At 48.5% G+C, this 11,970-nt stretch overlaps 1 protein-coding gene across 1 annotated transcript in view; it reads right to left on the bottom strand.

The window, feature by feature from the left end:
• Positions 1-8,838, bottom strand: part of CAPN15 (calpain 15) — a 69,629-nt gene extending 60,791 nt beyond the window's left edge. Inside the window, 1 exon segment of the mRNA XM_030577661.1 lies at positions 7,921-8,838. Coding sequence (XP_030433521.1) covers positions 7,921-8,096 — 176 coding nt within the window. The 5' untranslated portion in view covers positions 8,097-8,838.
• Positions 8,839-11,970: the final 3,132 nt, after the last annotated feature.

The raw sequence follows: 11,970 nt of genomic DNA on the forward strand, positions 1-11,970 counted from the left end.
CCCTGTCCCCTCCCGCCAATCCCCTCTCCCTTCCCTACCCTCAAGGGCTTTTGTCCAGGCATCAATGAGAAATGCATCCAGAATGCTCCAAACCCATCTCCAGACCCCTCCCCTAGGGGGTACAGCAAGCAGTTCCAGTGGCATGAGAGACCCACCAGCTGCCAGAGCAGCCTTCACACACACGACTGCTTCCTTGGCAACCAGCCCACAGCTCTAGGATCATGAGGACAGGACCCTCGACCCGAGTGTATTCACAGCAAAACCCTAACCTGCTTCTGTAAAGCAAAACCATCAAGGCCCTTGCAGACTGGGAGACAGCCACAGATCTGTGTGCACATGCACCTGGGGAGTATCAGAATGCTCAGATATCACAGCGATGGGTGCAGCAAGAACCCAGAGGAAGTCACAAGGCCACTGGTGTCTTGCTATGCCAATGGTGACCATCTTGACATTAACGCTATTTAAAACACAGGCCAGCTGTGCTTTCTCTGCTGCACTATAGCACAGTTCTGTGCTGTCACAGCCCAGGCAAAGGGTCTCAGTATTTGCATTCGAAATCCAATCCACGGGCTCTAAATGCAGCATTAGATTTCACACAGGGCTGGCCCTTGTCATGCAAGTTCTGAGTCCACATGCAGATTCCTGGGGAAGGCCACAGGAAAGAAAAGTTATAAAACCCTTCCATTGCCCTGGAAAGAGGATATGGAGCCTTTCACTTCTAGGTCCTGGCTTGGAATACAGCCCAGGTTGGTAGGGCCCAAACTCCATTACCACTGGAGGGCTGATAAGTAACTTGCATGTGGCTCAGGCCAGTCCTCAGTGAACAAGCATCCGCCCTCCCAGAATTCACCGCACCATCAATAGCGAAGCCAGGGCCTGCATGGGCCAGAGACACCACACTCCTTTTTTGTCCCAGGTTTATTGCAAGGGCAGCACAAGGGGGAAGCTTGTCCTGGTGGTGCTACTGCTGCTACCTGTTTGTGGGCAAACTGAGCGCATCAGTCTTCAGAGCTACCACCACACCACTAGTCTCCAGCACTAAGGTGCACATGCATGGACTCCACAATCCTGCCCCTCCTCACAAGTATGTCCTCCTAGCTCTCCACAGCTCCAGAGCAATGTGTTCAAAATAGCAATAATTTAAACAACTGAGAGGCTTTGCACACCAGTGCCCGGGTCAAGCTACCTGTGTGCTAAACATACAGGTGCTACTGAAAGGCTGGGAATGTCTCAGGAGCAGCTGGGGGAGGGAGGGGTTGCAAGGAAGCCAGGATATCACCCTGAGCATCATGTGTTTCAGAGAGACCTGGCACACAGAGAGTTACAACCCAGCATTCCCAGGCAGATGGTATCCGTGGCAACGAGCAACAGTCTTACTCCACCAAGTCCCAGCTGAAGTTCAACACCATGGTGATTCCCAGAGGGAACAGCGATGCGCACAGAGCTAAGCCAGACATGCCCACTTGAGTGCTACCTTAGCACCCGCTGCTGCGGGTCCCAGTATTGGCATTACAGAGGGATCCCAGTCAGATGACAGCCCAGAGGGAAGCAGAGAAGAAGGAGAGACCAGGAGAACCCTGGACCCATGTCTAGCATGAGCAGGAAGCGCACACCGAGACACACAGGCCAGGTCTGTACCATTACGGTTTGGGAGACAGGGTGTCTCTTCCCTGCTCCACACATGGAAACAAGCAGCATAATCAGCTGCAACTCAGACATATCATGAGTCAAACCAGAGCCAGGTCTTCTCTAGCTGCACCTTAGCCAGGGGCCTTTTTGAGCCCAGTCTGAGAGACCTGGAAGCAGTTTGCCAATTCCAGAATCCCCATGCGCAGAAGCCAGGTTTGGCTGGCTGGCGCTGCACAGAAATGGCTCCACTCATATCCAGACGCTCTGGGAATACACCCCTGACATCCCTAACTGAACCTCCCATCTCAGAGCACGGTCCCTGGTTTGTGCAGTTCAAATTAAATGGCTCAGAGAACGAGATGAGAAGAAGGGAGTTTAGAGGGTAAAGAGCAGAGGGGAAACAAGAAGTTTCTGGTAGATCTAACCCTGCTGGGTGTATAATTGAGGTGAGGGAGCGCTCAAAAACATGAGCCACCCAGTAGGCAGCTGTGGCCTCTGGGAATGAGGTAGTCAGCTCTGTTTGAGTTGGGCCAGAATTAACTAGGCTGCTGGAGAGACTGAGGGATCCTCAGAACTCCATATAAAAATTCCCCTACAAAAACACCGGTTAGAGCCAAATTTCCCATATAAACTTATTTACACAAGACCTGGAGAAACTGTCCCAAACTAGCGATCGTATCATTTTTACCTACACAGAGACATGGCCCAAGGTCTGAGCAAACAGGCTGGAAGCCAGGAAACTCATAAGACTGACGCAGACTCTGCCACTAACTCCTTACCGTGACTTTAAGCAAGTCACTTCCCCTCTCTGCCTCAAATGTAAAGTGTGAATAGTGTGACCAGCCAATCCTCCCAGCGCCCTTTCGGGGTAAAGCCATTTACATCTGTAAAGTTCAAGCCCCCAAGCCTCCACCTCGGATGACACACATGCGCAGGAGAAGCCCGCCTGCTTCGATTATGACAAATATCAGTTCCGCTAATCTCCCTAAATAAAACCACCAGGAACCCGGTGCATGGAGATGTGCTGGGACAGCAGAGGACGGGAGGGGACCTTTGTCTGCCTTCCCCCAGTTAATATGCAGAACACCTCTGAGATCAATGATCAGCTAACGGCACCATGTGCAAATTAAGAAATCAGGAGCGTTTACAGCCATCCTTCACCACTTGTTAACACTCCCAATGGCCTTGTAGGCATGCTGGGCAGCAGGGGCAAAAGCACAGAGCCTGCAGAATCCCACCCAGGAGAGCTGTGGCTGCTCCAGATTTGGTGATGGCCATGCTGATCTCTGCAGGACTGGAGAGAACCCCGAAGCAGCTTGTGGCTGTAGGTGGCAGCATTGCCCAGGCCACTGCTGGTAGGAGCAGAGGTCGCTGGCTCTCAGCCAGCTACCAACAGCAAAGCCAGCTCCTTGCAGAGCAGACTGCATGATCATTGGCCATAAGGAGGGGTGGTGTTGTCTAGTGGACAAAGCGCAGGAGTGCTCCTGTATTTTAATCCTGGCTTTGGCAGACCCAGTCTGTGGACAAATCACTTTCTCTCACCACCCCCACTCCCGTGACTCAGTTTCCCCATCTGTAAAATGGGAAGAATACCACCTCCCTTGCAAGGGTGCTCTGATGACTAATGTCTTTTGAGCCAAAAATTCAGCAGAAGTCATGCTCCACTCCCTACAGTGACCGGGGTCCAGCAATATTTAATTTAATAAAAGCCTTTTTAAAATGTATTTGATGCTGCAGCAGAATTTTGAGAATTTCTACAGTGCTGGAAAAGTCGAGAGATTGTGTTGCAGAATTCAGCTCCAGCTTTTCACAAAGACCATGGGGCTATGGGCTGGAACAAAACTGGCTGCAGTCAAGGAAACCAGAAAAACCCAGATTCAGCTGGGAGTTGTCTCACCACAACCTTCCTCAAAAGAGGAAGATTGGCAACACAGGTGACAAAAAAAATTTCAGTGTTAAATTAAATGCTTTTTCACAGCAAATTACATCCAAACTGCTTCACGAGGTGTCTACACACAGGAGCCACTGGTAAACCACTAAAATGCAATCATCTCTGGGGTATAACGCAGCAGCTATTTAACAGTGCATGGCAACACAACAGATTAGTACAGAAGGTACCATATCAGTCTGCAATTACAGGGGGGAATTCAGAGAGGCAGAATGCAATTACTCAAGATTGAATTAGGCAAGAATTTTTTTACCTCTCTTTGCTTGCAAAAAATGCCATGAGAATTCATAACGAGCAACCACAACATCTTTCGAGTCTCACCGCAAAGACAGCCCAGAGCCCTCTAACACCAACCTTAGTTCAATACCGATGGAACAGTGCACCCTAACGAGTCACCAACACCAGCACCTAAATCAGAGATGGGCAAACTTTTTGGCTTGAGGGCCACATTGGGATCCCAAAACTGTATGGAGGGCCAGGTAGGGAAGGCTGTGCCTCCCCAAACAGCCTGGCCTCCGCCCCCTCCCACTTCCCCTCCCCTTACTGCTCCCCACAGAACCTCCAACCCATCCAAGCCCCCCACTCCCCTGTCCTCTGACTGCCCCCTCCCGGGACCTCCTGCCCCTAACCATCCCCCCAGGACCCTACCCCCATCTAACCTCCCCTGCTCCTTGTCCCCGAACTGCCCTGACCTCTATCCACAACCCCGCCCCAACAGGCCCCCAGAACTCCCACACCTATCCAACCCTGCCGTTCCCCATCCCCTGACGGCCCCCTCCCTGAACTTCCACTCCATCTAACTGCCCCCTGCTCCCCATCCCCTGACTGCCCCCCAGAATCCCCTGCCCCTCAGCCAACCCCTCGCTCCCTGTCCCCTGACCATGCTGCTCAGAGCGGCAGGACTAGAAGCCATACTGCCATGCAGGAGCTTGCAGCCCCGCCATCCAGAGCATTGGCAGCATGGTGAGCTGAAGCTGCGGGGAACGGAGGGACAGCAGGAGAGGGGCTGGGGGGTAGCCTCCCCTGCCAGGAACTCAAGGGCCAGGCAGGACAGTCCTGTGGGCCAGATGTGGCCCGTGGGCCATAGTTTGCTCACCTCTGACCTAAATGGTCCATAGAAAGCTCTCATCCAAGGACTGACTCTGCCTGACTCCATTTAGCTTCAAAGATGTGATGAAATCACAAGCAAAGGCAACTCCAGGCTAATCAGAGATTTCAACAACAGAACAATAACCCCAAAACCCAGGGGTTCCCACTCTATAGAAGGCACTTAGGTAGCTCCCAGCACCACAGCACCTCACTAGCTTTAGTAGGGTGACCAGACAGCAAATGTGAAAAATCAGGAAAGGGGTGGGGGGGTAATAGGAGCCTATATAAGAAAAAGACTGAAAAATCAGGACTTTCCCTATAAAAACAGGGACATCTGGTCACCCTAAGCTTTAGCAATACACAGCCTCACAACTCCCAGGGAGGCAGGGCAGTGCTGATATCCCCTCTCCATGATGGGGAACTGAGGCCCAGAGAGGCTAACTGATTTGTCCATCACACAGGAAATTTACACAGAGCAGAGCCTTCTCCCACATTCTAAGCCAGCACCCTAACCACTGGCCACCCCTCTCTTTCCCCCAGGTCCTTCCGTCCTGAACATAAGAGCTACCAAATACCAAACATGAGGCCTACCCAGTCTGCAGTATCTTTAAACACATTGCCTGCCTTATTCCAGCCTATAAACCCCCTAAAGAGGGAAGGCACCTTTTCCTCCCTCCCCCCACACTGCAAGTCTCTGCTGCCACCCCCCCAGCCCCACACACTCTACTCACAACACCACCTACCAAGCAATTTTCCTTGAGTAAACAGATCAGTGTTCATTCAGAATACGCAAGCTGGCTAGAGTCCTTTGCTCTGCACTGGACTACACAGACCAATGCATTATTAGCTCAGAAGCTGGCTGTACCCAGGCAGGAAATCAGCAGGCAAAGTCAAGTCAATCCTAGAACTTCACTCCAGTCTCAGATTGACTGTGCAGTACTGTACTTCCTTCCTGCTCTGCTGGGCTCCAGGGGACAGGACATTCAAAGGCAAGAGCTGACGCCGTCTGCTCGGATTTGTTTTATTTTTATTTTTTTTCAGAAGCGCGTACTCATCCACCCTGCTCTGGATACAGATTAGCAGTCTTTGCTTAATATTGTTGTTCCACAGGCCTCAAGCTGGGAACTGTGGGCACTTCTATGTATGGAGTGAAAGACTGTCTAATTTCATTGGGTCTTCTGAACCTAGCTCTGGAACTGCTGCCAAAAGCAAATTCTTCCCACATAAGAACTCTTTGGTGAATCACAACTGGAAATCATCCTGCCTACTAGAGCCACAGTTTACTTGGGGGGCGGTGTTATTTCTGTACTCCTGCTCTAGCAGGAAACACACAGCTCTCATACAGCTCCCCTAACAAGACACCGGCTTTATCTGCTTGGAAACCAGTTGCTCCTCTTGAACACCACATCCATCACACCTTTTCCACCATGGAGGCTCACCAGTTAGGAAATTTACATCTATGCTCCAGTATCCCACAGTGCATCACCTCACCACACAGGTTCTCAAGTCCTCTAAAATCTGAACCAAATGCTGCACTGAATTAGATCAGTCAGATCTTCTACAAGAGTAGCACACATTGCCTTTTGGTATCACACAGGCCCACGAGCAGCTGACTGGTTCAGCCCTGCAGACCCTGGCTCCTGCCTCTCCAGCGTATGCTGCTCAGCCATTTCATCCAGAGGAGGAACAACTGTTTCTGTCATTGTTTCCCTCCCCGGTGGAAGGTTTGGAAATTCAGTTTCAGAACCCTGATACGCAGTACAGATGAGAATAGGGTGACCAGATGTCCCTATAAAATCAGGACAGTCCTGATTTTTGGGTCTTTTTCTTATACAGGCTCCTATTACCGCCCCCACCACCCCTGTCCCGATTTTTCACATTTGCTGTCTGATCACCCTAGATGAGAAGCAAGCTTTAAACTGGGAGGAGAACAATTGTTGCACAGACACAGAAGGTATACACTTGAGATCGATACTCGTTAACAAGGGGCCAGCCCCAGAGGCTGGTGGCACAGCTAGAATGGCACAAACTACATGACACGGCCTTTTTAAAGCCCTCTGGAGCATTGCTGGGAATCTGGTCACATGACCGAAAGCAAATGTAACAACTGATTAAATTACACAGTTGCCAGCTTTAAGGGACACCCAAGGTGGAGCTGCAAAGGAGCACAGCATGAAATTGTTTGCCCCAGGGTCTCCTCGTGTCTGTGCCAGCAAGACCCAGATGCCATGAAGCAGGGCAAAAAAAACTCACTGGGATTTACAGCAGTTGGCAAAAGACAGGTACACAATATACACAAACAGTCATCACAGCAAACGCTTTCAGAGTGAAGCCATAACAGCTTGGAAGCAAGCTGCTACTCCCACAGTCTCTATACAGACTCAGGCAGGTACAGTCACCCTACAAGCCGAGAAGCTATAAAAAGCAAGCATTAACCAGAGGCTCAAATATTATTAGCGCAAAACAGAGCAGCCTTTATAGCCAAGGCCCCCCGGGCAGCACACTGTTAGATGCTTTCAACATACCTCTCAACCTGCAAGAGACTAAATACAGGACACCAGCCATCTAATAGGAGGAAAAATCTTAACTGCGAGCAGCTCGCAGGGAGAAAAGATAGTGGGACGTATAGTGCTTCTGCTGCAGTTTGATCTGCAGATCTCACCGGAGAAGGGGGGATTGGTGATGCGGGACAAGTTCCCCTTGGAGGTAATTGTCTCTGAGGCCTGTTTGGTTTTTGGTGTGTGATTTTTATTTTCCTCTTGTTTTTTCTTGCCAAGGGCATTAGCATGAAACCACCATATCTCGCTCTTAGGAGTTCATAGACTCTTGCTGTTTATCCCCACCAACCTGGAGTCATAACCCTCCATTTGTGATACTGTCATCACTTCTATAGCAACCAGTTGGGAGGTCACAAGAAAGAAGAGGGGCCATAAGCAGCAGGACCAGGGCCAGAGCTTAAAGGAATCAAGAGCCCATTCTCATGAAGGCAGCTCTGCTATTAAACGGAGCAGGGAAATTTGGGATAGACACGCAGGTTTTCTTTGAGACATCAGCTGCTCTTTAAAAGGACACAGCCTGGCCCTACTGATGTCAATAGGAATTTGACCCCAGATTTCAACTGGACCAAGATCTGGCCTCAGTAAAGCTGACCATGGCCAAGCAGGACAGAAGGTAATTTAGCCCCAAAGCGTACTGTCCTGGGTTCAGGGCACAGCTGAGAGGTATGCGATCAGGCTCCTTTCCCTCTTTCTTACCTTCGTGCCCGGTGCTGTAAGTGCTGATGCTGCCGTGTTATAAGGGCACTTTCCCAAACAGGGCCACTGTGGCTACTCCTATACCAGCTCGCAACTGGGTGCCCCGGGTAGGGTGGGCTAGTGAAGCCATGGTCCGACTCCGTCTCTGCGGCCAGCGATGAGGCAGAGCTCCCCATCGTTCCCCCCTACCCAGATTACGCCAAGATTTATCCTAGGTTAGGTCCGAGCCAGTGGAAAGGGGTGAGGTGCTGCGGCATGGACTGGCGTAAAGATCCCAACACTGTAGAAAGGGAGGTCGGTTCTGATCAAAAGAAGGGGGGAAAAAAGGGAAAGGAAAAGAAGAGAAAGAAACAAGGTATGATACAGATCATCACCACTGGGGTTCCCAAAACCTGCTAATGTACTCTCTGAACAAGACAGTTCCAGAGTTTACCAGAGGACGGGGAGGTTTTGTTTTAACAGGCCAGTCCATCCCAGTCTGGAGGTGGGAGACACAGGGTGGTTTCACAAAGGCTTCCTCTGGTTAAATACCATAGACCCCTAGCTCCCTAACTTCAGGGGGAAGCTGTACCAGTTTACCAACCTAAGACCTTGGGTGTGATTGGCAATGCCTGTTGCCGCCTAGTTAACTGTTCCCAACCCACCAGGAAGTGCAGTTGGTGGAAGATGACCCAGCAGAGCCAAGCACAGAGGACTGTCATTAAGATAAAGGAGTCTAAGGATAAACTGCAGAGTCTCAATTACAATGCCTGAAGCACTAGCACTTGGGAACAACTAGCACAGAAAGGGTTTTCTGAAGGCCCCAAACTCTAAAAATCTGACGAGCCAATTAAGTCAACCCTGAAAAGTAGGACTTGTCTGTTTGTCTAGGGCAGTGGTTCTTAAACTTTTGTACTGGTGACCCCTTTCACATAGCAAGCCTCTGAGCGCAACTCTCCCTTATAAATATATTAAAATGTGTTTTTAATTTAACACCATTATAAAAGCTGGAGGCAAAGCGGGGTTTGGGGTGAAGGCTGACAGCTTACGACCCCCCCCGCATGTAATAGCCTTGTGATGCCCTGAGGGTCCTGACCCCTGCAGTTTGAGAACCCCTGGTCTAGGTCAAGGAGGCTTTTTGGGGGAGTTTTTTGGTTTTTAAAAGGAATAACGTTTCATTCCTTTTTTTCAGCATCATCCTAGTAAAAGGGATGACAGGCAGATTTTGTGCCTCAGCTGGTAAATTTTCCACAACCATTTTGCAAATGGAATGAAACGTGAAACGTTTACACCTTTTCAGGTGGACTAGATTTCTAACAAACATTCAACACCACCACAAAGGGAAGCCCTTATTCCTTCTTGTTCTTCCAAATTTTCACAATTTACTGCATCAAACTTCCACAAACCAGAAGTACAGGAATATTTCCTTTCCTTTGGTCTTCAAATATTATATTTCACACACACAAACGATTTGTGTAAGAAGGAAAAGGATCAAGGGAACATTTATCAGAGAAAAAAAAAAGAAGACACAAGAAGGGAAAAAAATTTCACAGCAGAACTTATTCAATTACCCACCAGGATTTGCAGAGACGAATGAATTGTAGGAAGACCTTCATGAAGAAGCTGCTTAGTACAATAAAAGACTGAAACAAAGACTGTAAAATACAGTTTTTCATTCCCGGGATTGTTTCAGGGGATCAAGAAAGATCTCAGTGGATAGCAGACCCCAGAACACCGGAGCTCTTGCAACAGGTTCAGTTTTGCTAGGAGCTTAGCACCAAAACTAAATATATTAGTTATTAAATGGATATTATTAACTACCTTTTAAATGGCTTCTTCTTTATTCTCTATGGTCTGTAACAATCAGTTTAAAAAAAAAAAAGAAGTCCAAGAATAATTATTTCTTTGCCTTTCCTTGATTTTGTCTCCCTAATCGGCCAGCACAGATTCTGTGCATCTGGTACGATGCCACCATCACAGAGCCAACACGAGGAACTCATTGATTATTGGGGGCCTGGCAAAAATAGTCCCTTGTCTTTTCCTGCCATCTGAGTACTTAAGCTGTAAGAAGTTATATTTTCCCTGCTAGAGGGGGGAGAAAAAGGTGGAATTTAAAAAAAAAAAAAAAGATACTTAACATCCAAAGGACATTTCTCCTAAGTTTATTATAATTGTAAAGGTAGGTCAGATTTGAGACATGGTCTGGTTTGCATCTATAAAAACCCTTAACCTTCTGCCTCAGCCTTTGATAACTTCAACAGTGCCACATTCCTATACGTTCCAGCAGACACGTTGGACAAACAGCTTAAGGGACTGAGAAGTGTTTGGCATATGACCTATAGGGCTGGTAGGCTGAAACTTTTTTCCCCTCCAGGATTAAAATTTTAACAGGCAAGAGTGAAATCGAGATCAGAAAAATGCAGATATTAATGATTCAACAAATTAAAACACAAGCAAAGGATGGGAAGGAAATCTAATGTTAAAAATCTTTCCGAGCAAAGAGTTGCACAACCAGATAAAGCAACTCAACAGTCTCCTTTGAAACCATTTCCTCAGCAACTCACCCAAGTTGAAAAGGCCAAAACCACTCCTCTTCCCCCTTCTAGAAGAAAAAGCCTGAGGGACATGCAAGTTTTAACTCCTCAGACTCTGCTAGGTGGAAGACAAGTTAGCAATGATGCAAGCAGCTGACATCTAGCATATTACTGCTGCCCTGTCCCATTCCTTCTCCCCTGTCCCTCCAGGTCTGTTACAGGAAGTCGGATCAGCCACCCTGAATGCAAATGTATTTTGGGAAACAGAGATGATGGAATCTTGGTTTAATACTACTCAGTAAACCTCTGTGGTGGGTGGAGTTGGGTGAAGGAAGGAATCTATAAATAGGGGCAGGATAACCTAGCTAAGCTGTAGCTGTCTCCAACTCTATTTGGGCTACTTTTCTGTCAGCACTGTGAAATCGGATTGCTTTCGGCAAAGCATTAAATCCCTCATCTTGGGCTGGACCCCTCAGCACTAAGAATGGCCCTCCTTTAACCAACAGGAGCCCCCCGTTATTAAAATCCAGTTTGCAAACAAGCAAGAACAGGATCGCAGTGTCAGCCTTGGATGCCTCCTCATTTCAACTTTATGCAGAACTCATGCCTGCTTCCATGCCTAGAACAGTGGTGGTAAGGGAATGGCTTAATAATCCAACCCACCATTTGCCCTTCAGAAAAATAAGTGGTGTTTTAAAAAAAATGAATGCAAGTTCTAATAATTACATGCTACTTCACATGGGTATTTAGCCGGGATTAGTTAATTCTTTGCGGCACTGTGAAAAGTGCAATATAAGTGCTGAGTATTATTATTAAGGGTCTTGCATTCAGTGATTTGTAAAACTCCGAGGGTGGAGAGGGCACACAGATAGGTAAATAATGTGTGTTAAATATATTTAGCAAGTGATATGGCAAGCACAGAAAACTTCACAGAGGTAGAGGGGAGAACAAACACAGGCTCCCACTCCCTAGTTAGGAAATTCCTGGACAGCTGGAGCTGGGGGACAGCAGATTTCTCCTCCAAGTGAAGAAGGCACTGCTTGTATTGATCTAATTTTCCCCTCACAGAGGGGCAACACAAAGAAGAACAGATGGGAGGGGGGTAAGCTAGTAGAAATGAATAGTTAAGCACCTATGTGTTTTCTTTGAGGGTTTTAAAATGCAGTAATTACTGGGTTTGGAGTGGTGCAGTTAATTGCTCCAGAAATACTGTTTTCAAAACAAACTGGATTTGATTTTTGGAAGTAAATTACCCCATCACCCATCTATCACCACCAGCCCCTCACACATGCCTCCCCAAAGCCACCAGCAGCAGCCTCCCAGAGCAGAGCAGAGCAGCAGGATCGCTGCAGCAGTGCCCGCTCAGGGGTCACATCGCTGCGAAGGCGATCCAGACAAGCCATGCACGAGGCTCCGCTTCTTGCTCACACAGTGGCTCGGGGGAAGGAAAGCGAAGCGGGCTCCGGAGCTACCAGTGGGCAGCTGGTAGGGCTCCGGGGCTTGCAGCGAAGAGTGGCCCCGGTAGGGAGACAGCGCG

This window comes from Gopherus evgoodei, chromosome 10 (genome assembly GCF_007399415.2).
Source record: "Gopherus evgoodei ecotype Sinaloan lineage chromosome 10, rGopEvg1_v1.p, whole genome shotgun sequence".
NCBI classification, from domain to species: domain Eukaryota; kingdom Metazoa; phylum Chordata; order Testudines; family Testudinidae; genus Gopherus; species Gopherus evgoodei.